A 24,730-nucleotide genomic window follows, 5' to 3' on the forward strand; every position below is an offset into this window, starting at 1 on the left:
TGCAGAAGGTTTCCGGTTGCTTCTGGCTTGTTCTGGTTGTGCCAGAGCAGGACCCTTGCTTGGAGCACCAGCTGAGCCCCCCGCTCTCCTCTTCATGGCAGGAGGGTCCTTCCTTTGGAAGGCAAGTTCTGGAGTCTGGGAGACCCTAGTTCCAGTTCTAGCTCTGTATGAACATAATCCCTGAATGACCTTGGATGGGCCATCTGTCCTCTCTGAGTCTTGGTGTCTTCATCTGTACTATGGGTCAGATAACATAGTATATGGTATATATCAAACCCCAGGCAGTTGCCCAGAGCTGGGCTGGGCAGGGCAGGGAGCGTCTCTGAGCTCTGGTGTGGCTGCAGCCACCATGTCATCAGTGACACAGGGATCCTCTTTTTATGTTTCCCTTCCTATTGGAATGGACATGTTATAAATGAACAGCTCATTAATTTTTATACAATGAATACACCTATGTAATCAGCAACCAGATCAAGAAACAACAGACCATGACCAGCACCTCAAAATCCTCCCTGTAGTCTTTAACCTGTAAGGCCAACCATTATCCTGACTTCTGTTTCTGTATTTTAACCTAAGTGGCATCCTACAGTCCACTCTCCTTTGTGGCTGGCTCAGTACTGTGTTGGTGAGATTCAACCAGTGTTGCAAGTTGTTAGAGATCAGTGTGGATCATTATCATAGTGGGATGAGAACAGGATTTATTTTTCTCTTTCATTACTGATGGGCATTTGGGTAGTTTCCAGAGTGTGGCTATTAAGAACAGTGCTTCCGTGGACATTCTCGTACAGCTGGTGCACACATACTACACATTTCTGTGGATAGCATAGGAGTGGGATGGCTAGGTCACTGTGCAAACCCATGTTGTTTGCTCAGCTTCAGTAAATGACTCCCAAACAGTTTCACTAAGTGACTGTGTCAATTTATATTCCCACCACTGGCAGAAGAGAGTCCGGGGGCCCCACATCCCTGTCGACACTTGGGATCGTCCATCTTTCATTTCAGGCATGCTGGTAGATGTGGTGTGGTACTTTATTCTGGTTTTAATTAACTTTCCCTGGTGAGTGATGGCCTGAGCAACTTTTCATATATCCACTGACCATTTGAATTTCCTCTTCTATGAAAATGCTTGTTTAAGACTTTTGTGCTTTTCCTTTCCTAGGGTTGCTTTTTCTTATTGATATGTAACAGTATTTTTTTTTTTTTTTTGCATATTCTGGATACGCATTCTTTGATGGAGACACACACACACACACACACACACACACACACACACTATTGTGATTTGAAAATACTACTAGGCTTAGGAATGTGCCACTGGGTAAAGAGGTATAAAAGAGAAATGAGAGAGAAGCCTGGGAATGGCAAGGATAATGGGGGGAAAGGATAAGGTTGGAACTGGGTTCTCTACTTAGAACTGAACTCCTGAGCCTGGAGGAAAACATGGGTATGCTGAGGAGTAAGAGAAGTGACCGTCAGGAAGTCTCTGCGACAGGCACAGTTGAGGAATTGGTATTTTTTTGTCCATGGTTAATGAAATTCTTGCCACTAAAGTAGGCATATAACAAGGGAAAAAAATCTAATCTTTAAAATGCCAGGCAAGAAGGGAAAGGACATAAAAGGAACCAGAAGAGTGAAGAGATGTAGAGTCAGATGAGAAATTAGAAACACAGAAAATCTGTTATGATCTGTAAAATACAAGTGCCCCTCAACTAGCCTAAAAGAGTAAACAACTGTGCAGAGCGCATGTCACATTCCCCAAGTAACCCTTTCTCTCAGGGACTGTCTATAAGGGTGCTCTGAAAGGGGGGTCCTGGGTGGCTCAGTTGGTTGAGCATCAACTCTTGTTTTCAGGTTAGCTCACGATCTCAGGGACTTGGGATCTAGCGCTGCAGTGCACTCTGCTCAGTGGGGAGTCTGCTTTAGGATTCTCTTTCTCCTTCTCCCTCTGTACCTTCCCCATTCATGAGCTCTATCTAAATAAACAAAATCTTTTAAAAATATTTTTTAAATTTTTTATAAGCATATAATGTATTATTAGCCCCAGGGGTACAAGTCTGTGAACTGCCAGGTTTACACACCTCACAGCACTCACCAAAGCACATACCTTCCCCAATGTCTATAACCCCATCACCCTCTCCCTACCCCGCTTCCCCTGGCAACCCTCAGTTTGTTTTGTGAGATTAAGAGTCACTTATGGGGGGCACCTGGGTGGCTCAGTGGGTTAAGCCGCTGCCTTCGGCTCAGGTCATAATCCCAGGGTCCTGGGATCGAGCCCCGCATCGGGCTCTCTGCTCAGCCGGGAGCCTGCTTCCTTCTCTCTCTCTCTGCCTGCCTCTTTGCCTGCTTCTGATCTCTCTCTGTCAAATAAATAAATAAAATCTTTAAAAAAAAAAAAAAACATAATGACTGCAGAGTAGTCCATCTCTCTCCCCCACCCCTTTAAAAAAAAAAAAAAAAAAAGAGTCACTTATGGTTTGTCTCCCTCCTGATCCCATCTTGTTTCGTTTATTCTTTTCCTACCCCTCAAGACCCCCACGTTGCATCTCCACTTCTTCATATCAGGGAGATCATGTGATAATTGTCTTTCTCCGATTGACTTATTTCGCTAAGCATAATACCCTCTAGTTCCATCCACGTCGTCACAAATGGCAAGATTTCATTTTTGATGGCTGATTAAAAAAAAAAAAACAACTTAAAAAAAAAAGATGCTCTGTGAATATGATTTAGGGCAATTCTCCCCTAAAAGGAGAATTTAGGGCAAGGAAAAAAGGAGAAAAAAAGGCCCTTATACAAAAGGCCCAATTTTTTAAAAAAGGTTATTTGTTGGGGGGGGTGTAGAGGGAGAGAATCTTCAAGCAGACTCCTTGCATGGAGGCTGATGCTCGACGTTACCCCCCATGAGATCATGACCTGAGCCGAAAGCAAGAATCGGATGCTTAACCAACTGTGCCATCCAGGCACGCCCAAAAGGTCCAGTTTTCATGAGAATACCTCATCATTATGGTGATGAAGGAATCTGGAGTATATTAGCTAAAGAGAGAGACCCAGTTTCAAAATTTACAAAGCAAATGAAAATACTGTTAACTCTCAAATTTGCATTAATGGAGAGGAACATTAACACAGACAATCCAGATCGCTTTAATATTTAGCTCTTGAATGTGTCTTGGTATTAGCACATGAACACAGGTGTCCCTGCCTTGCAGGCAATTCCAAGTGCTTCAAATAAAGTGATGCTCTCACCTGATACACTTCAGATTAGCTCCTTGCTCCTGCTGAGGAAGGCCAGGGTCCTCTGTCCATTAACTGCCACTGAGGACTTGGTGAATCCCAAGGAGGCAGTGGCCACATCCCTGAATCTCCTTATTCACAGTAGTTATGCCCTCTCCCATCGCTGGGAACATAGACTTTGGGAATACTGAAGCATTCCTCACAGAGGAAATGCAGGGTTCCTGAGAGCCCCAACTCACACCACTGTCATCAAATGATTAACACAGAACCTTATTTTATGGGTGCTTCTGTTTAACAACACCTCACTTAATAAATACTGTCAAGTCATTAACATTGAACTCACAGACAACAGCACTATAACTCATGCCTGAATGAAGCTTATCTATCACGCGTTATTTTCTCTGTAAGGCACATCACAACCTTCGTGTGCTTAGGAATGCTAGACAGCTCTTCAGCATTATGCTTGGAGACAGCTTTAAACAGCAAATCACCAACAAAAAGCACAAAAATGCACAAACCCTGGCACTAGGAAGACTGTGAAGAGGATGCTTGTTGACAGTATCGGCTGAGACAAGAACGCAGGGCCTTGCCTCGTTCAACCTCAGCCAAGAACGTGCACATGGGGTCACCACTCTGTGCATGTCTGTCAGCACGAACGTTGATTTGGGGGTTACAAATAAATTCTAGCAAGTAAATGAATATGCAAATACAGAATCTGTGACTAACGAGAATCAACTGTACATTCATTGACTGATGGATGTAGGGTAAAGAATCTTCTTTATTAAGTGCTATGAGCTAAAACAAACAATGTTCTCACATAAAGTCCTGAACTAAGCAGAGTAATGGTCACACTCTTCACCCTGCTACAGATGATGAATAGAAAACCTCCTTCTAAAGAATTTGGACTGCTGAGAACAGCTGTGTAGCTTGTGCACACTGCACAAGGCTTTCCACGGAGGGTTGTGAGCTGCTGGTCTCCATTCTGTGGTTAAGTTCCATGCCCTGTTTGCCTTGCTTCACTCAGGAAGGGGTGCCATTTTGTCACTGGCCCTTTGTCATTCATCCAGAGACACCATGTGTGATGATGTGCTCTCAAAGTGCTCCTTGCATATTTTCTACAAACTTCCCTGAATGTCTAAGAGTTGGGCAGGGACAGGCAGCCACCCGCTGGTTTTACTACTGGCAGTCTAGTGGCTTGCCCAGGGATACTCCAAGAGTCACTCCTCCAATCCTTGTGCTACTTTGAAGGATGACCAAGCAAGGGTTCCTCTGAGCAATGGCCACCTGTGTAGTGTTTCCCTTAGTCAACAGGAAGTCTCAGGGGAGGGCCAAGGTTGCAACCTGCCAGGTTAACTCTTTGCCCCATTTGGGAATTCACTCTTGAGACTGTGATGCCTCTGACATGATGAAGCATCTCAGGGCCATGCATGGCTGAGGCTAGCACATGGCACAGTCTCTTACTGACCAACTACCATCCTCGTCTATGAGGAAACAAAAATTTGCCCACCAGCAACCAAATCACAATGATCCCAACAGAATTCAGACATTTCCATATAAACTGGCAAATTCTGAGCCTTGTGTCTAATAGCACATGGATAAAACTGAACCCTGAACCCCAAATAACCACTACCCCACCATTCCTTCTTCCTCCATCCCTCCTCAAAGGCATGTGGCCCAAGGCTAACTTCCTCTTCCAGAGACATTCCCAATGCTCCTCCGGGAACATTCTCCCTTGCTGCAGCAGGCTTGAAAGAATCTAACTTCATACTCTTGGTAACTAAAGGGGTATTCCTGGTCATCTCTCACTGGTAGGGTTCCATGCCTAAGAATACTATTTTATTGAGAGAGAGAAGTTTAGACTCACCTCTAGTGGGCACATGGAGGAGTGGACTACAGGGTGGATTTAGTCTTGTGTCATCTCCAGCAGCGACCCCTCCCTCTCTGGCACCCCCAAATAAACATGCAACCAAGGTTTCCAAACTCTTTTTGTTTGTTATAGGATCCCCGCTTCAACAATAACTCTGGGCCTGTTCTCCCAAACAAATTGCCTCTCCAAAGACCCTAGACATTTAGAATCTTCCAGTTCTCTTTCTCATTTCTCCCTGGCTTAGGATTCATGGGAGCTGACCTTGTGAACAGCTCTGAACAACAGAATGTGGCAGAGGTGAGCATAGTGCTGCCTCCGATTGCTTTCTTGGAACCCTATCCTTTCTTGGAACCCTAAACCCAGGATGGCCTGACGGAGATTGATACACCATGTGGCCCAATAGCTTTCACTGCCCCAGCTGTCAGCTGGTCATCTATCCACGGCCAAGATATCTGGCTGCTGAGAGCCAACCACAGACACATGAGGAAGGTCTGCCAAGATCAAAAGAACCACCCTGTTGAGCTCAGCCCAAACTGATGACCAACAGAACCAGAACCTGAATAAACAGCTGTTGGTTTCAGCTACTAAAATGGAGAGTTATTTGTTATGCAGTGAAAGATAACGGATATAATACCATTCCTTTGAGAGCTGTGCCAAGATCAATTAATGAGCCCTGAGGATGGTTAGTCATTATTCCCCAAAGTAGGATGCTTTGCAAACTCTTATGAACTACTCTGTGAAGAGGTGGAATCTATGGTGAGTTTGAAAGCCCTCCTATTATATGTCCCATATGGAGGGCTATGGCCCAACACAGCATACTTGGAGTTTGTGAGAAATCCTGCATTGAGAAAATAAATACATAATACCTTAACATTTCTTAAACATGCTACTAAAGAATCCTTATTTTCCACATCCTACCTATGACCATCTTCCTTCCAGGAGTGCCCTGAGAAAGCAGGATGGGAGATGCTACTCTAGGTCAGTAAAGGAAACTTGGTTTTCAATCTGTGGACCAGGGGCCCACGGAGAAGCTTGGCTTATTGGAATGGTGGACAGACGTGTGCATAGACGGTGGAGGAGGGGTCAACACACTCTTCGTCTGTCAAAAAGGAATCCCCATACTCCAAAATAGATTGGGGATCACTGGTTCCAGACTGCCTATTTGCTTCATGGACTTGTGCCTGCTTACTCCACGACATTGGCCACAGAGATGATGTGACGTGTCCCCTGGGAAGAGCTCCAGAAGATGGACGAGCTGCTTGGCAGTAATTACCAAAATTCTATATTTACAGAAAATTGGTACTTCGTAAATACCAAGCTATGCTATTTATGTAGCTGTTTCTCATCAATATATGTGGGAATTCTGTAATTATCACGCGTGCTATTCAAAGGCTTCCGGAATTTCAGACAAACGAGAGTAACAGAAGAGCTGGCTGAGCCCAGCAAATACCCCTGGCCCCAGGGTCCCACTCTCTGATGCAGCTGAGCTGCTCAGACGAGAGCAAAGGGCCAGGGCAGGGCCCAGGCCCAAGCGGTGACCAGAGTCTGGTCTGGTGGTCCCTCTCCTGAAGGTGTAGATGAGGAAGTGGTGAGGACAGACCCTAGTCACTCTTGGATCTAGACATGGAGGGATGCAAAGCCTGCCCAAGAATGCCAGCCCACTTGGTGTTGGACTTGAGGTTGGCTGACAGTACCCTGAGGGCCCCATGCCCACTCCTGAGGACCCCCTGGCTTCTCTGGCAGCTCAGGAGGTTGTTTCTAGAGCTTATCTAGAATAAAGACTGAAAACCTTGAACAGACATGTCCACTGATCATGCCTGGAACCCTTTCCAAACTTGCCATTCAAGTCACTGTCCTGGGAGGGAGGCTCTCTCCCTCCTACCACCCCTACTCTGGAGCCTTAAGGCTTGGGGTCAGACTCCGCTCTGACTCCTGAGCTATGTGCTATGCAAGTCGCTTAATTTCTTTGTGCCTCAGTTTCCTCAACTTGTAAAATGGCAGAAGGTTATACCTATATGATATGGGGCAAGTCACTTAACAGCTCAGTGTCTTATCCCTCCATCAGCACAATGGGAATGAGAACAGCCATGTGGCAGGAAAAGCCGACATGCACACGGTTACATCTTCCACTGCTGTGTGATGCTTCCCAGTTCATGTCTTACAAGATGTCAGACTCCGAGCAGGTGTGGACCATGCTTATCTATCCCTCCTTGTGTCCATTCTGCACTGCTCATTTACAAAGGTCCCAGGAAATACTTCTTTGTTTGATGGAAGCCAAGGTATCTAACACAGGCATTGGTCTAAATAGGACACAAGCAATTTGTTCCCGGGGACTAGTGACTTCTCCAGTCCTTGGCTCACTCAATTATAAAACAGAGAGGGTGACAGACACTAGGTGGTGGTGGGGGGGGTGGGGAATCAGAGGAGAGGGTGTGCAGAAGACCCAGCACAGTTCTCCCTTCCTCTTTCTCTTCATGGCCTGGGAGCAAAACAACTGGGCAGCTGGATTTGTACATTATATTTTTCATACCTGACCCATTTTTCTCTCCCCCATCCTTCCTTGTTAGAATCTTAGTGGGAGATGAGAAATTTCCAACAACTTGGTTGATTGCTTTTTGAACTTCAGGGCAGTTCTGATGCACCTGGACTGCAGCTGGGCCCATCTACAGCTGAAAAATGGAACAGGGGCATCCCTGCCCCACAAGCTTACAGCAGAGGAGCAAAAAAACATCAAGTGGCCTTTCTGCTGAGGTCCCATCCTGGTGCCTGTGGCTGGCAAGAAGTGATGTGGACACAGTGAGCCACGGGCAAACCATGTCTGGCATCATCTGGCATTTGGCCTGCAGCTGTTAATGTTATTTTGGGAGAGGCACTGGCTCTTGTTTCTGGACAAGAGTTCTATTCCTTATATTGAGCAGCTGTAGGCTTTTCTTCTGCCCATGTTGGCCACGTGACTTGCTCTAACCCCAGGACCATGGAGGCATGCCTGTTCACCCATGACAAGAAGATACAGAGCCTTTGAGAGTGCCTGGTTATAGCCCAGGACTGAAGCTCGTCATGACTGCCTGGCGAGTGTTAGCTGGGAAATATCATGACTCCCATGTATATCCAGGAACTCCAGGCTCCTCAGAAGGGGGAAGTCACTAGGAGGCTTCTACTGTGCAAACTACAGATCTCAGAGTCTTTTTGGGGGGAGGGGTGGCTCTTGGAGTCAGATTGGACCTTGAGAATATTTTTCTTGTTTAAAGTTGAATAAGCCAAGATCCCAAAGGGCAAGTGACTTATTCAAGGCCACAGAGTTGGTCACTGGTGGCTCTGGACAGAAGATTGCCCACCATTGAGCCATCATGGAACTGAATAAGCTTAAGATATTGACATCCTCCCTTATTCATACCTTCTTCTCCTTTGGTAACAGGTCCAGGGTCATCACCCAGTAACCTCAAAGACAAACAGAGAGAGCCCCTCGTTTACTCAACTGATTTGAAGACATCCAAAGCAGCATGGCTAACATATTGATGCCCAGCGAGTATGCTTTCTTTGCATCTTATCATGAAAAATATCACAATGGGGAAAACTGAAGTCTTTCCGTGTCCTACAGTGCAGAGCACCCTAGCCCCTTCCCTTGGCATGCTGCGTTTCTGTGACAACACCATCACTAAATCAAGTTATATGAATACATTCACAGAAGAGCTTTTCCCTTCCTTTCCAAAAAAAAATTTTTTTAAATGAGGGCCAGCTAATTTGATAAGGGATGACATTGTCGATTACTTCTTCAGTCATGCTGAGCCTTTTCTAGTTTGAACAGATTCCTCTTTGAGCTGACTTGTCTATTTACTATAAGAAAGGAGACAAGGAGATTCACTTCTTCTTCTTCTTCTTCTTTTTTTTTTTTTTTTTTTTTTTTGCCATTTTTGGTATAGAAGAATATGGTTCCTTGACCAGCAGAGCAAAAAATGGAGCAGAACTTTCAAGCAGCTGGCCATCAGTGAATATTCACAGGTAAGCTAGGATTGAGATGTGGTGGCATGAGACATCAGTACAGAGGGTCCAGGTGCCATCAGAGGAAGGGCATATACCTAGCTCCCTAAGGTGGGATGAGCTTGAAACATTTGAGCAACAGGAGGTGTGTGGGGTTGAAGTATGGCAGGTGTTTCAGGTAAAGTGAATTTGGAGAGATCAGAAGGGCCAGGAAGTGCACTTCTGATCACCACATGTTTTTAAAGGACACCAGTGTGTAACTGAGAGGGGAGATCCTGGTCCAGGTGAGGGATGACGGTAGCCTGGATGATGGCCATGCCAGTGGAGCTGGAGAGAGAGGATGGGATGGAGACATAGGTTGAAGGTGGAATGGCCAGGACTTGTTGATGGGTGTTGGGGAAGGGAGGAGTCAACCTGATTCCTGAGTCCAGCCTGAGCAACAGGGGGATTGCATGGTGGTGGTGGTGACAGTTGCTGAGGTGGTCAAACTAAGGGCTAAATGGGTTACAGGGGAGAATGAAAGGCAGCTGTCTTTTAAAAATTCATAGCTCCATTTCAAACTATATTCTGACTGCATGTCCACTCATGCTGAGTTGCTAAGGGAGAGATTACAAGCGCGAACACACACACACACACACACACACACACACACACACACAATCTTCATTTCTCCAATATCCCACTTTAAGTAGTCATGCCTAATATGATCTCCAATTGTCTTTTTTATAAAAGGTAATAGATCCATAGATGTGCATCTGTGTGAGGAATGTGCCCACTCTGATGTGTTATGTGTATATGAGCCTGGAGATAACATAACCCTCCAGGCCCTGCTCCTCTAAAGATGAGAGTAATGGGTCTTGCCTCAAGCCAGCTCTGTAAAACCAAAAGAGTGGTGGAGTCAAATGAACTTGGGCCTGTGTCCAGGAAAGGATAAGAGGGCCCAGCAAATGCCAAAACTGCTGGTCCCATCATAACTTCAGATGCTGAGAGGCATTATGCTAACTGCCAAAAATACATGTCTGCCTTAATCCCTGCAGTCCATATCACAAAGGAAAAGACTGTTCTCACAACTTTAGGAAGGGAAAAAATAGATCCTCTGGCTTCTACCTTTACACCTAAGACTGGAACCGTCAGAGACAAAAGAAATAGCTGACAGATTCCATGATTACCTCTGTAATCTGCTCACTAGCAAGGAGCTAAGGATATGTCAAGAGAATCAGTGAAAACATCCCAACCAAAGACTTAAGAATGAGGGCCACATTTGGATCTGATTTGCATACTTGCATTGAGATTTCTAGGTGAAAAATCATGTCACCAAGAAATATATTTACAAACAGCTCCCAGAACTGATGGGAAAAATGTGAAGAGAACCTTAGGAAATAAAAAAGTCTTGAAAGAGCCATAGGTTGTCATGGACACAAGGCTTTACAAGGGTAAAGAGTTGGGTAAGTGGGTACCACCTTGGGCCCAATTTTCAGTGAGTGGGATAGTTGATGGTTGCCAGTCTACTACACATGTCCTATGAACCAGGAGGAAGTGGCTCCAAATTCCCTAGTGAAACAGCTGGTAAGCTCTGAAAGGACAAGTTATCTTTGGGGGTCCTTGTGGTTCCTGAAAGTATAAGAATAAGAGAGCACCAGCTCTGGCAAATCTTCAGGAGCCTTCGAAAAGAGCAAGAAGTTCATTGGCATCTCAGGGAAGGAGAGGGATCCCACTGGAATCCTGGTGTCTGCTGCAAACAAGCCTTTTTCATAACTGGATCCTCCAAGCTAAATGGGCTTAGGAAACCAAAGCCATGTTCCCAAATGTCACCTCTGCTCATCCTTAACTGATAACACAGTTTGAGTCCCTTTCATATGTGGGGACTGCCTTTGGTTCTGAAATAATGCCTCAGTAGATCAAGGCCAATCTTTTAGGGAAAGAATTTAGCTTAACAAAGTTAGAGAACAATGTGATTATCATTAATGATGATGATTGTTTAGTTGCTACGTTTTTGTGCAAATGTTCAGAAAGGACTTTGAGTCTTGGGCGAAACAGACACATCTCTGTAAAGGAGGGTCTCTACCGTCACTGGATCTTTGTAATGTCCAAGTTACCCAGGCAGCACCAAAACTATGGTAAGAAAGGCATGCCACTGGAATATGAAGCCTCTGAGTTCTTGTCTTAATTCATCCACTCCTGCTTTGGATGCTGGGGTATCCTCAGCATTTAACTCAGTACACTTCTCTCAATGAAGATCTGTCTCTAAAAGACCATATCATTATACTTGGAACTGATGAACCCCCAAGCCTTCTGAAAGCACCGTATTATTTTCATTGCTTAATTCTTACCAGCTTAGTGAACAGACCCTATACTCAGCAGCTAAGATACTAAGCCCATTTCATCCATTCATTTACTCACACATCACACTTTCAGTGAGCAATTCCTGCATGCAAGGTGCTATGCTGGGTATTACGGGAACATAAAGATGACTAAAGCATGGTCCCAGCCCACTAACACTCATATGGGAAGAAGGGGAGAGGCAAGACGTGTTATTAACAGAGGGATGCCTGCATGAAGTTCCTTGGGGGGTGAACAAAGAAAGTGGAGATTTAGAATAGGATGCAGATCTGAGCCAACGTGAAGTCCCACTTCTCCTTATGGGAAGTAAGAGAAAATTCCAAGGAGATAACATCCAGAGGGAGCTTGGAGGAGAACTGCAAGAAGACTAAAGATTATGGGAAAGCATGGGCAGGAAGCATGGGCAGGGAGGCCCTGGGATTTCTTGGTGGGTGGTGAAGAATCCATTTTTGCTAGGCTATCCTATACTGGTATACAGAAGGAAAGAAAAGAAAAAAAAAACCTGAACACTAGTTGATGGTGGGGACACTCTGAAATAACAATAAGGACAATGACTGACAATTAGAAGCATTTCCTAAGTGCCAGGTTGTGCTCCAAGCACTAAGATAGCATCTCAGAAATAGATGCTACTATTATCCTCATGCTACAGGGACACTAAGGCACAGAGAACAAAGTTTATTTGCCCAAAGCTATTAATTGTACCTAAAAAGAGCGGTGAGGCTGGCATTTGAACCCAGGTGATCTGACTCTGACACCCAATGCCCTCCCTTCCAAGCCAGGTTGGCCCTCCGTAGGTGGGGGATGTAACTGGGGAGAGTTCTAAGCATGACCAGGACATTGCATTCAGGGTGTTGATCTGGTGTGAATAGTGCTGAATTTCAATGGAAAGGGAAAAGAATGAAGCCAGAAAGATCATCTGGATGGCCATCATAGAACGAAGCCAGAAAGATCATCTGGATGGCCACCATCCAGACACGAAGGGACCCAAGAAAGGGTAGAACAATGAAAGTAACGTGATAGCTAATGTTTTCTTATTCCTATTGTAGCCAAGGCACTGGACTAAGCATATTCCCTGCTTTCTCCTACTTGGCAGCAGAACTTCTATGAAGTAGGGGCTAGCGTCATCCTCATACATGGATGAGGAAACTGAGGCCCTGAGTCATAAAGGCCATGCAGGGGGTCTGTGGCAGTCAGCATTTGAACTCTTGAACTCTTGACCATCGCAGGAATCCTGAGAAATGGTAGAACTAACAGAACTTGTCAAGTTCAAAGTCGGACATTGTGCTGGAGGGAACACATGGAAGGGAACCCAGGCTTTGGGACAAGACAGGACCCTTGCAGGGGAAGGGAGTCTGACAAGGCACACGTGAGAAGACACCAACTTGCTCTGCTCCCCACCAACCCAAGTGGGTTCAGACAGTCTGGGAAAAGCTGCAGGACCGTCTGCCAAACAGCCAGTCTTGGGAATTCCCAAGTGGGTAAACTCACATAGAGGATGCTTGCTGGCCTCAGACTCGGAAGGTGTTGCTGGGGAAAAGATGCAGAGAAAGGTACTGGCCAGGATCTTCAGAAGGAGCTCATGGTGTGGGCACAGGTGCAAGTCCTCTCCTATCTGGAGCGGTCCGGCTGGGATGTGTCATGCCCACCCTCAATCTTGGTACTCACGTGCCTGGCGTGGCAACTGAACAACTTCTGTCTACTGACTGGGGCTTTGGAGCAGCTCAGCTCCTCCGGGAGTGCAGCCTTCAGCAGTGACTGACAGGAGGCTGCGGTTCCCACCCCCCACCTCAGTTAGGGTGATCAGAGGGGCAGGTTCTCCACAATCAGCCAGTCTCCATGGGGCTAAGCTTTAGCCACCGTGACCATGATGTGTAACTGGCCTTACCACATAGCCTTTATTCGATGCCCCCTCCTCTGCCTAGCCCTGCTGGGTGCTTCCCGGCATCATCCCCCCAAGGAAGCCCCTGTCCTGACTCCTTGTCTCGGGGCCAACTTTTCAGGAGTGGGGGGTGGGGGGTGGGGGGGGACCCTGCCTGAGACATGCCTCTTGGCCACAGGAGCTCCTCCGGTACCAATCTGAGGTGGAAACTGGCTCCTCAGACTGTGGAACAGGCTGCAGATCTGGGTCCCTCGGTGCAGAAGCTTCTGGGCTTTAAGGTCAGGGTTTTTTTTTGTTGTTGTTGTTTAAACTTGAAACTCCTATCCGGAGTTTCTATATCATACCAGAGTCAGGGTTAGGGTGGGAGGTATGACAGATAGAGGGAACAGAAAACCAAGTTTCCTCCAGGTAGCACTTATTCTGATGCTGCAAGGCATGATAAACCACAGATCTTCTACTGAGCTTCTCTACACAATAGTGATTCTGTTGTCTGTTTCCTGATGATTTCAGGAAACCACTGACAAAGATCCACACCACCAGGCATCAACATTTAAAATACATGGAGTATTTTCTGATAAATTAGAGCACGTAATGGACTACTTTATCCAGAGTGCTTTGCTGAATATTTGCCACAGACTAGTTCTTTAAACCAGGACATATGACAAATCCAAACAGCAGTACCTGAACATTCACTTAGCTTTGGTATTTACACTTTTCAAAGGAAAAACTACTACAAAACTTCAAATAGTCAACACATAGCTACTGTGTATAAATTGTGGCTGTTGGCAAGATCATCTCAGAGGAACACATAAATAAAACTTATTTCCCAAATAACGAAATAAATGAAAAAATGCAGACAGTGGGGATGAGTGAAGCAAATAATACATAAGACGAAGAGAAGCATACAGCAGACTCCCGGTGTCTGGCTCCCATGGGGAAATGTTTGGTGTCTAAGTCATGTGCTCATGCTCTGCCCTCACTGTTAGGGGCCAGATTTCATGGTGTCTGCTCCAAGGCTCATTCTCAAGCTCTTTGTATATCATACAGGGTTCAGGATATGATTCACAGAGACAGTAGATGAATTCACGTCACCCCTTGGTCTGTAGATGTCTAAAAGGGACTGGAATCTCCTAATTCTGCAACTGGCATTATGCATCTGATTTGTGTGGAGGCCAAGAAAATTAAGGCCATCCCACCTCAAGTTTAGCTAATGTGGGAAACAGAGGCAGAAGAAAATCATTAAAATTCCTTACCTACTGACAAGCCCTTGAAACAGACAGAGTGGCTCTCCCCTGGGGACTTAACTGCCCTCACCTTGAGGTTTTGCTAAGGACAATCCTACCCTGACCCACCCCCTACCCCAACAGGTCTGACCAGGATCCTGTAAGTCTACTTTAACAATTCCTTTAGAAAACTTGATCTCTAAACCTCCAAGATAGTGTCAAGAATCATTCCCAAACATATGGCCCACTGATAGACATCTAAATGGTCTCACGAGAAGATTTTTATTATTGGTAATAAATAGCCTTTCTCCCAACAATAGCTAGCCCCTCAAGGTCCTGGAGACCTTGCTTCCAGAATTCCTTAGAGACTTACATCATCCATAATCCCCTTTATCCTCACCCACCACGGAGTCCACCCCTACTCTGCCTTTTAAAAACTCTGACTGTAATCTGTTTCAGGGTCCAAGTCCCTACTCCGCTGTGCCGGGTATACTTGGGCCCAAGCTTAAGCTTGTCAAATAAACCCTCGTGTGATTGCATCAGTGCTTGGCTCCTTGGTGGTCTCTCAGACTTGAAAACTCAGGCATAACAATGTGCATAACAATAATGGTAGGTTTTATCTGTTCAACCTGTGCCTCGGAAGCAGAACTGGGTATCAGGATTCCAGTGCAAGTCCTTTAGTTGGAAGCGGAGATTCCCAGAAAGCAGCAACAGACAAGCAGGAAAATGAGCTGGGGGAGAGCTGGGCAGATAATCAAGGTGTTATCAAGCAAGGCACTGTCTGGGCACCTAGAGCTTCTACCTGCTCCGGCAACTCTGGGATACAACCTAAAACAAATGTTTCATTTAGCCCAAGTAAGGCATGAAGGAATGCTCCATCCGAGGGCTACTTCTGGGCTGTCCTGCATTCTGGTAGAATGGGCTCTGCAGACCAGAGAAAGCCCAGAGTTGTGCAGGCTAGAAGTTGGGAGGTGGGCAGGCACACACAGGTTGCAAGTACTAAGAGCAGAGGTGGGGCACTGTCTATGCAGGGCAGACACTCTGCCAAGATCCTGGCATGCTTGCCTTCATGTATTCCTCAAAGTAACCTGATGACGTGGCTGCCATATTTATCTCCAGGGACAGTTGAGGGAAACTGAGACTTGGCAAGGCAAAGCAACTTGCCCATGGCTATGGAGCTAATAAATGAAGAGCCAGGACTGGAACGCAGATGGATTTCATTCCAAGAGTGTGCTCTAACCCTCTTCATGCTTTGTATCCAGCTCAGGGTTCCTGGGGACATCAATCTCTCAGCAAGCCCATGAGACCTAATGGTTAAACCTGAGCCTTCTGAAGTGGGTCCCAGGAGCAAGGAGGGGAGGGAATAACTTAAGATCTATTGAAACATAATAATTTACTCTCTCCGTGCTAATCCTCTCTGGACGCCAGTTTTAGCTTTGTGTTGACACTGACAAATTAAGGACATGCTCAGCACTTTTCCAAGAGTAAACAGCAAATTCCACAAGCTCTTCTAATCATTTTTCTCTTCCAGGGTGAAATCCCTTAACTAAACACGTCTGCCCAGTGAGTGAACTGTTGCTGGGACCTTGCTGACCAGATCATACAGGTTCCTTTACATTTCAAACCCCAGCAACTGCCTCTCTCCCAGAGCCCTGGGTCTGGCAAGACACCAGCTGAAGAGAGGCCTTCATGATGCCCCCTGTCTGGCTGCTCAGGAGGACAGGGCTGCCTCTGAGTGGATCTGGCTCTGGTCCCATGACAGGTGTTTGTAACAGGCTAATCACATGAGAGCTGCCCTTAGAGGGGTGTGGGATGGAGAGAAGGTGAAGATCAAAAACCTACCATTTACTGAGCACCTACTATGCACCTGCCACTCTACAGATGTGGAAACTGAGGTCAGAAGTTCTCTGACTTGTCCCAAAGTGCTGAGCTTGTGGGTGACAGGTAACTGTCCTCACTCCTCATCTGGGTGTCTTGCCTCGCGTCATCAAACATCCCATTGGGCCCTGGCAATGACTTCCCTGTACCCCGTGTGTTTGAATTGCTAAACGCAGGCTAGCCCTGAAGAGAATGAAATGAGGGAGCAACACCCCTTTGCTTTTTTCCTGTCTCTGCTTCTTGATTTCAAGCTGACAACATAAAAAAGGAAAGGAAGACGCTGAGCCCGAATCCATCTGAAGGCTTTCCAGGGCAGCCCCCTGCCACAAGAGGCTATTTAAATTTATGTTAATTAACATGAAATAAAAATAAAGAATCAGTCCCTCCATCACACTAACCACACTTCCAGGGCTGAGTGGACATACACAGGCCAGCAGAGAACGTTTCTACCAGCACAGAAAGTTCTATTAGATAGGGCTGGCATATAAAAGTGGAGTTGTTTCACAGCCAAAAAAGCAAGGGATAGTCTTGAAGAGACAAAAATCACCCCTGGGGTGGAGGTGGACCAAGAGCTTTGACATGCAAAGCTGCCTCTTCTTGGGCTGGTATGCGGGGCAGGGGCAGCGGAAGGGGCCCCCTCCACCTCCTGCTGGTAGCCTGGCCCTTCTGCCCTCTAATAACCGGCTGTTGCAGCAAATAGTTTATTCTTTGGCTCTTAACAAAAGCAATCTGGGCCCCACAGGGGCACATCCAGAGAAACTACTCCAGATATTAAAATTAAATAGAGAGAACTGGAAGGAAATCAGGCCACAAGGAAATGACATCCCTTGGTGAGGCCCCTTCCAGACAGCTTCCTCCCCCGGGACTGAAAGGGGAATAGACCACGTGGTACCTGGGCCCTCCCCAGAAAGACCCCCCACCTGGCTGCGCCAAGAACACATCCAAATCAGCCTTCCTTTAAGCTCTGGGTGGAGGGGGGTAGTTTGGGGTTGGGGTTGCAGAGCCCAGACTCCTCCTTCAGAAGCTGCCCCAATGTCTGTATTTGCTGAGGGCAGGCCTGTACTTTGATCATGTTGACTGGTTAAGAACAGACCCAGAAGGCAACTAAGTCTGGCTGGTGACCAGCTGGCTGGAATTGAGAAAGAGTGAAGGGTACAGGGAGAGAGCCAGCAGAACAGGTGCACAAAAGAGGCCAGCATGGGAACAGTGTGGAAAGGGAGGGCAGAATGGATACATCCAGGACATCTAGGCATTCTATCTGTCTGGGAGCCCTGAAAACCAGCAACATCGAGGCAATATGGAATGGACCTAGAAAAACACAATTCCAGAGGGAGCCTGGTATTTAAACAGCCACCCCCCGCCCCCTGCCCCACCAACCCCGCTGCCTCATATCCCCATCACTTCCTCGGATGCCAACTGGTTTCCTCCTGCAGCTTTGGAGAGCAAGCCAGGTCATAATGGAACCATGAGACAGAAATTAGCAAATTCCTTGAGTTTAAAAAGCAGGCTGATCTGGGAACAAGATGGAATTTGGTTGCAGGCTCACAGAGCCAGTCTCCCTAAATTCCCAGACCAGATTAAAGAGTCCTTGGGCTAGAGAAGGAGGAAAAGAAATATGGACAGGAACTGGGGTACAGGAAAGTCCCCATGCTTGGGATCCAGTCCCGGACACCTTTGGGCTGGAGATCAATGGCCCTCACTTCCACTCCCAGGGAGCCCTGGCTTGACGACCCACCACAAAAATCTATCCTCTAATTCTGAAATGCTCCAGCCCGTATAGAGCCCACCTCCTGTGAACACACATGAGCTCCTAAAATCAGCACTGGATATAGGAGTGCAGTGAAGACCGAGATGTGGACAAGGGAGTCCCTACCACTGGACAGATTGGGCCTGAGGCAGATGTATTCTCTGCCAGGGACCTCTCAGTGGCTCATGCATTCTTTTGCTGCCTTGGGAAGCCTGGTGTGGCCCCAGTGGAGGTGACCCTAATGCTCCACAGAGGAGGAAGTCCCTTCTGCATGCACAGGGTTGACACCTGAGTTCCAGTGGGGCTTCTCCAAGCATACCCAGGTTTTAGAACACAAAGATGGGCATTAGAAACATTCTCGTTCCTAAAGCTTTCCTGGCTGGCCCATGGATGGTCTGAGCTCCTGGACCAGTTAAGGAGCCCATCTCCCAGCCAGATTCACTTAGCAGGAATTTGCCTTCATAAGGGCTATACATTTATTTTTAGACTGTGATCTGTTAGATCCCCCAATAACGGGTCCGTGATTAAAGGAGTGAGACTGATATAAAGCAAAGGTCAAGCAAAGCTTTATTTTGTGCCAAACATCAAGAATCAAACTGAGCAGCCAGGGCCATGCCTCTTACAGAGAGTGGCGACCCTTCTCTGTTTCACAGACTAGCTTTTAAGGGCAAAGGCCATGCGGTTGGGCCTGGCCGCGCACAGATAGCCAATGAAATTGTAACACACAGAGAAAGCTGCACAGTGATGCTAGGTGACCAACTGAATTACAATTTACCCTCTAGTAGACATTTGACTTAGCCTATCACCTTGGTTAGAATTGGCGCCCAAAAGGCTCCCAAAGGGCAGGGGCCCATACTCCTTGGTAACTAGGGAGACAGTATGCAACCCCCCACTGATCGGATGTCTCCAACTGGCCTGACCCACCCTTGTATCTGGGCTTTGTTACCTGGAGCTGGTTTCCAGGATTGTTTTTAAGTAAATCCCCTGGAGGAAGGGAAGCAGGGACACTTTAAGGGTTAAACAACAAGGTTATTGTTTAACCTTAATGGAAGTCTTTAGCTAAATAGGTCCTTACATGATCCTTTATACAACCTCTCACACACACATAGAAATATGTGTACTGGAAGAGGGGAATTACATTAAAAATGTGAAAAGAAGACTTGAAGCTTAAGAAGAATATTTTTGAATGCTGACAAGGTACACAGAGGGTATTAATTTCTGCAATGGAAATTGACTTACTAAGGACAAGCCCATTTTGAGAAAGAATTTCAAATATTGATTATTTAAAGCTTCTTTTACTAGATGAGAAAAGCTTTTACTAGCTTGTCTTATAATCTCAAAGATTCAACTATCTACCAGGGGGATGATTAGCAAATTTCACAAGATATTCCTAAATCACAAAATTATTCACAGGCCTCTCTCTCTATTTAGGGCAGCCTCCATGGGCTTATAAGGTGCAAATTTCCTCACAGACAGAGAATACTGCTTTAGTGTCTCAACATTATAACAGATTGGCTATTAAGGAGGTTCTAAGACCAGTGTGTTTTCTTGGGGATATTCACTGTTGATACAGTTATACCAATGATGACTTTCCACACTAGCAAAGAATCCAACCATGAAGAACAGTCAGAAGAAGCAGAAGTATTTTTTAGAGCAATCTCGGGATTTAGGGTTTTTGAAATCCACAAAACCAGACGGATTCAAAGGAAAATGAAAACTGCAGCCTTTGGAAAGTTAAACCAGAAATGGCTATTTGATTTCCATGAAGCTCACAAAAGAGGGGAAAGCATTTCTGGGAAAGTCAAAGAAAAAAGAGAAGCAAGTTGTGAAGTGAAGATTTAAAAGACTGTTTTGGGGTATCTTCAGAAGCACCCATGTCCACAGACCAGGAATCGACCAAGGCTGAAGGCTACGAGCTCTACGGAGCCCCATGTGAAAAGCAAACCCATGCGGCCCAACTGGAATGGGGAATTTGGAGTTTGAGTGCAAATGAAAAGTTTAGTCAGGTTTCAGAGTAAGATCTGAAAGGACTGGGTTCTCCAGTCTAGATCCACCATGACCATCAGTGAATCCCAATGAAAGGACAGCCTCAGACCCTCTCCCTGGGGCAGGCTGGGGTGACAGGTCACAAGTCTGGGGCCTTTGCCTCACTGGATGGGCAGACCCTGCTCTTCGGGGGCCCAGAGGCAGCTAGATGACATTCAGTCCCTTACACCTCCTCTTGATGGTCATGAACACCCATGCCTGGGGTGTTCTTAGGGTATTTAGACTCTGGGACCCCTGCCCAAATGGCCCTGAGCCTTTCTCTGTGGCCTGCCTGGGTCTTCATCACCTGACTAGAGCATAGACCTTGCTGGGTCTGGCCATGCCTGACCCTACTCCCTACGCAAGGAGGGATGACAAGGTCAGGAATCTGCTTCCCCCTACTTCCCACTCAGCAGATGAATCGCCTCATGGTGCCTACCAGGTGATCCCCGCCCCCACCTTCCCTGTCTTTAGTTTCTGTTCATTCCCGATGCCCTGCAATCTCGAGTCTCTACCTCTTTGATCAGAGGCTTCCCTTTCCTTCCTAGAGTTCCTTTTCTCCCTTTTTTGGAAAATGCCAACCTACCCCAGTCCAACTGCAATGACTGGATCTCCTCAGCCTGGAGACAGGGGAGCCTCATTGGTGCCAAGGGTGGCAGCTGGAAACCATATTAATTGCTCTGTGTATGTGACTCTCCTGAAGGGCAGGGAGGATGGCAAAGAGTCTACTTTATATGGTGTTTTCAGAGAATGTCTTTGCTAAAAAAAGATTTCTCGTGCCTTTTCTTCAAGAGGAGAGTTCTAGGAAGTTGGGGCAAGTGGGGAAAGCTCTAAAGAGTTGATTGCTTTCACCACAAGGGGCGTCAAGCTGGGAGCAGCTTTGGGTCCAGGGAGGCTAAACATCTTGTCAGAAGCCACAGGCAGAACAAGGACAGTGGACCTGGGCTCCACACCCATGCCCCCAGTGTGGTCTGAAAAGGAAGGTGTTTGTCCCTTGCCCTTGAGTTGTAGTGGGTTTGTGACAGTAATACAATCTTGTAGAAATGATGCATGTGACTTCCAAGGCCAGAGCGTTACAGGCCACGGGGCTTCCTCCTTGTTCACCTAATGTCCCTCTCCAAGTACTGGAGTGCCACAGGGAGCCATGACGGAGAGGTCACTGCAGCCCGGACACCAGGCTCCAGGGCGGAAAAACCCTCGTGGGAGGGGGGTTCTCCAGCACCAAGGGCTCTAGCCCAGCTGCTGGGGTCACTGTCAGCCATCTGGATTGTCCCCTCCCAGACCCAGGTCCGGTGGCACAGCATTCCCTTTGTGCCCCTTCTAAACTCCTGACTCACAGACCCAGTGAATAACGGAGAGTGGTCATTGGGTATGTCACTAAATTTGGAGAATTTGTTTTACAGCAATAAATAAACAAAATGGAATTAAGAGCATTTCGGGGGAGAGTGAATACCACAGACAGGAAAGCACAGTGGCGTACCTAATCCAGGCCTGGGTCTGGGTCTTTCTGATTCTGCAGCCACTCCTTAGATATATTTTCATGTACACATCCTCCCCACACTCTCCAAACAGGGGCAAAGAAAAGTGAGGGCCCTTAATGCCCTGGGTCTGCCGAGGAAGCTCTAGGGCCATGGTGGACATTAGGAATCAGAACAAACTGTTTTTGCTCACCTACTCTGGGTCGGATGCCGTGTCAGCGGCGTGACACGTAATCTGTTAATTTCACAAATACATTGTCACTACCGTGTGCCAGAAATGGGTCTGGGAAAGAAGCCATGTGCGAGACCATGCCCCAGTTCCCCTGGGCTTGCATGTGAGTGAGGCTGATGGACAGGAAACAAATAATGATAGCATAATATGTCAGATAGTGATCAGTGATATGGAGAAAAACAAAGCCCAGGATGGGGAAAGATGATGGCATTCTAGAGAGGCTGGTTAGTAAAGGGTTCCCCAAGAGGATGACACTGGAGGAGAGAGAGCAAGTTAAACAGTAGACAGCAAATCTTGCTGACCTGGGAACCCATGGTTTAGACTCTGATATCAAGGAAAGAATACGTTGTTATCTTCCAGCTTATGAGCCTGCAGCCTCCTACAGAAGGTACATTTGGAGACTGCCCTCCACGGGGTTCGGAGGACCCACGCCAAGGTTTCATCTCGCTATGCCCACCCACCACTGGCCAGGTCTCCCCCTCTGGACCCTCCAGCAGAGACCCAAAAGGGGTACTTACGCAGAGCACGTGGAGAACGACCGCCCCCTGTCTTCGATCCTCGTTGGTGAAGATGTCATTGGGGAATTCGTGCAGGGCTGAAGAACGGAAAGAGAAAACCAGCTCAGAACAGAGGATAATATTTTCAGCTCTGGAAGACTGGGACAGTCGTGCCTGTCCTTGTTTTAATGCAGAATCCATGACCTTGGATGAGAAAAAAATCATATCTTTACATTCACACATCTCTACCTGGAATTTAGTGTTTCCTTCAGGTAAGAAAGTAGGCAACAAACCTCAGGAGTGTGAGAAGCACAAGAGACTCGGCCCCCAACAGATATGTTTTCATGATACGTTATACTATATACCCACAGTAGCTCTTGCTCACCGCTGCAACACTGGGAGGCAGTTAGATCACCCCTTGTGATTTATAGTGTTCATGAGAGCAGAGGTCTGTAGGCTTCCCTGCATTACCAAGGGGGTCCATGGGACACACAGGATTAAGATCCCTGTCCTAAACTGTCCCTCCTTTCCCACCAGGACTCTCTTGGCTTGGGGCCTCGGGCCTGATGCAATACCTTCCCTCGTCTTTCTTACCCTTTCTGAATGTGACCCACATTTGCCACCCCTGAAATGGACTATCAAGCACAGAGCTGCTCATGCCTGTCTCCCTGGTCCCAAGCCTTCCTTACTGGGTGATGAAAGCCCCAGTCTATGCATTGGCAGTGCCAAGATGGTCCCTACTAGAGCTTTCTTCTCTTCTCCCACCCTTTTATACTTTGCATGTGCTCATTCACTTAGTTACTAACTCCCGAGCAGCTACTGTGTGCCAGGCCATGCTCTCACTGCTAGAAATTTGACAGTCAGCATTGTTGCGTAGGTGCCATGTTCTTAACAGACAGGACCATTTGTTATTCCTTGAGTACAACTTGCATTTGCTTTCTTTTTATGTCTTTATCTATACAGATTGTACCATCAGCCCAAGATATCCCCTTCCCCAAGTGATCTTCTCTCCCTGCCTTTCATAAAATCCCATCAGCTTCAAGGCCAGAGCCTTCATAAGGCCTCCTGTAGGCTCTCGTCTCTGGAAGATGCATCAGAGCAGGCTCTGTGGAAAGCTGTACATGTGTCCCTGCCCTTGGCCCCATTATTAGCAAGTTTGGCCAGCTGATGAAAGCAGACTTTCTCTTGGAGCTCCACAAGCTCTCCGTCCATCTCCAGCTCGCAAGTGGGACAACTATCACCAGTGGACAGGGAAGATGTACAAGATGACATCTGCTTGCCACATGTCTTGTTTTGGGTTTTCCCCAAAGTAGATCTTCAGTCAAGGATTTGGGGATACATAGCTTATTTGGAGGTGACTCCTGGACACGCTATGAGCGAGGAAGGGGAGGAGACCAGGGAAGGAAGGGAGTCAAAGACAATAACATTGATGAGTGAGTGGGTGACCACACAGGACACCTGGGGCCCAGTCCTGCTGCAGATCCAGGGAGATGGCACAGAACATGCCTCTGGTTTGCAGCTTGTTGGCCAGGCAGTTGGCCCAAGATGCAAGTCTCTGGCTATTCCTTGAAAAAGTTCTGCTCTCTGCTTCCAAGGCATCACCAGATAAAAACACCACATAACTCTTTCCAGAGCCACAACAGTGGTGATACGGCCTGAAGCTACATCCAGCATATGAAGCACAGATCACCTGTACATGTCACAGGTGTGATCACACATGCTAGTTTTGTCCTATTCTTCATGTGATGAAGTGGAGAAGACAAGGAAAGAGAGGGAGGTCGTGATCTGCCCACACCCCTCCAAGTGACTCTCCAAGCTGAAGCTATTCCAAACAGGCTGCACTGAGCCCTCCTGATCAATGGATGGGAAAAATGAGGGCAACCCTGGAGGCTTTCACTTTGAAGACCAAATGGCACGACAATCTGGAAATTACCAGAAGGGGACAAGCATTCACAGAGCAAGCTTGAAGTTTGTCCGTCAGGCCCTGGGCACTGCAAGGATTCCAGCCACTTTACTGAGGAGTCTCTATTCTAGCATCTTCCCTCTATGGGCCTAATGTTTCTGGCTGGTGTGCTCTTGTCCAGTAAGCAGAGGTAGAGGAGGCCCTCCAGCCTCCCTGGTGAGAAACCCTTCGACTTCCTCCTCCCTGAAACTTCCCTGCTGCCCACAGTACCCACAGAGGTTGGATCCGGGGAGACTTGATATTTGTAGCCCCCCAGTCAATTCCTGCCTGTCCTTCTTCCACACCTCCTGGCTCTCCTTGTGCATACAGGATGTCTTACACTCTTAGGAGATGCTTTCTCATACTTCCTCCTTTGAACCTCTCTTTGAATTCGCCTGAATAAATTTTAGTCCAAA

At 47.0% G+C, this 24,730-nt stretch overlaps 1 protein-coding gene across 1 annotated transcript in view; it reads right to left on the reverse strand.

Moving 5' to 3' along the window:
* SLC24A3 (solute carrier family 24 member 3) overlaps window positions 1-24,730 on the reverse strand; it is a 483,820-nt gene that overhangs the window by 179,616 nt on the left and 279,474 nt on the right. Inside the window, exon 3 of the mRNA XM_059406468.1 lies at window positions 22,394-22,470. Coding sequence (XP_059262451.1) covers window positions 22,394-22,470 — 77 coding nt within the window. The remainder of the gene's footprint in view (window positions 1-22,393; window positions 22,471-24,730) is intronic.

The sequence above is a fragment of the Mustela nigripes genome, chromosome 7 (assembly GCF_022355385.1).
Source record: "Mustela nigripes isolate SB6536 chromosome 7, MUSNIG.SB6536, whole genome shotgun sequence".
Taxonomy (NCBI): domain Eukaryota; kingdom Metazoa; phylum Chordata; class Mammalia; order Carnivora; family Mustelidae; genus Mustela; species Mustela nigripes.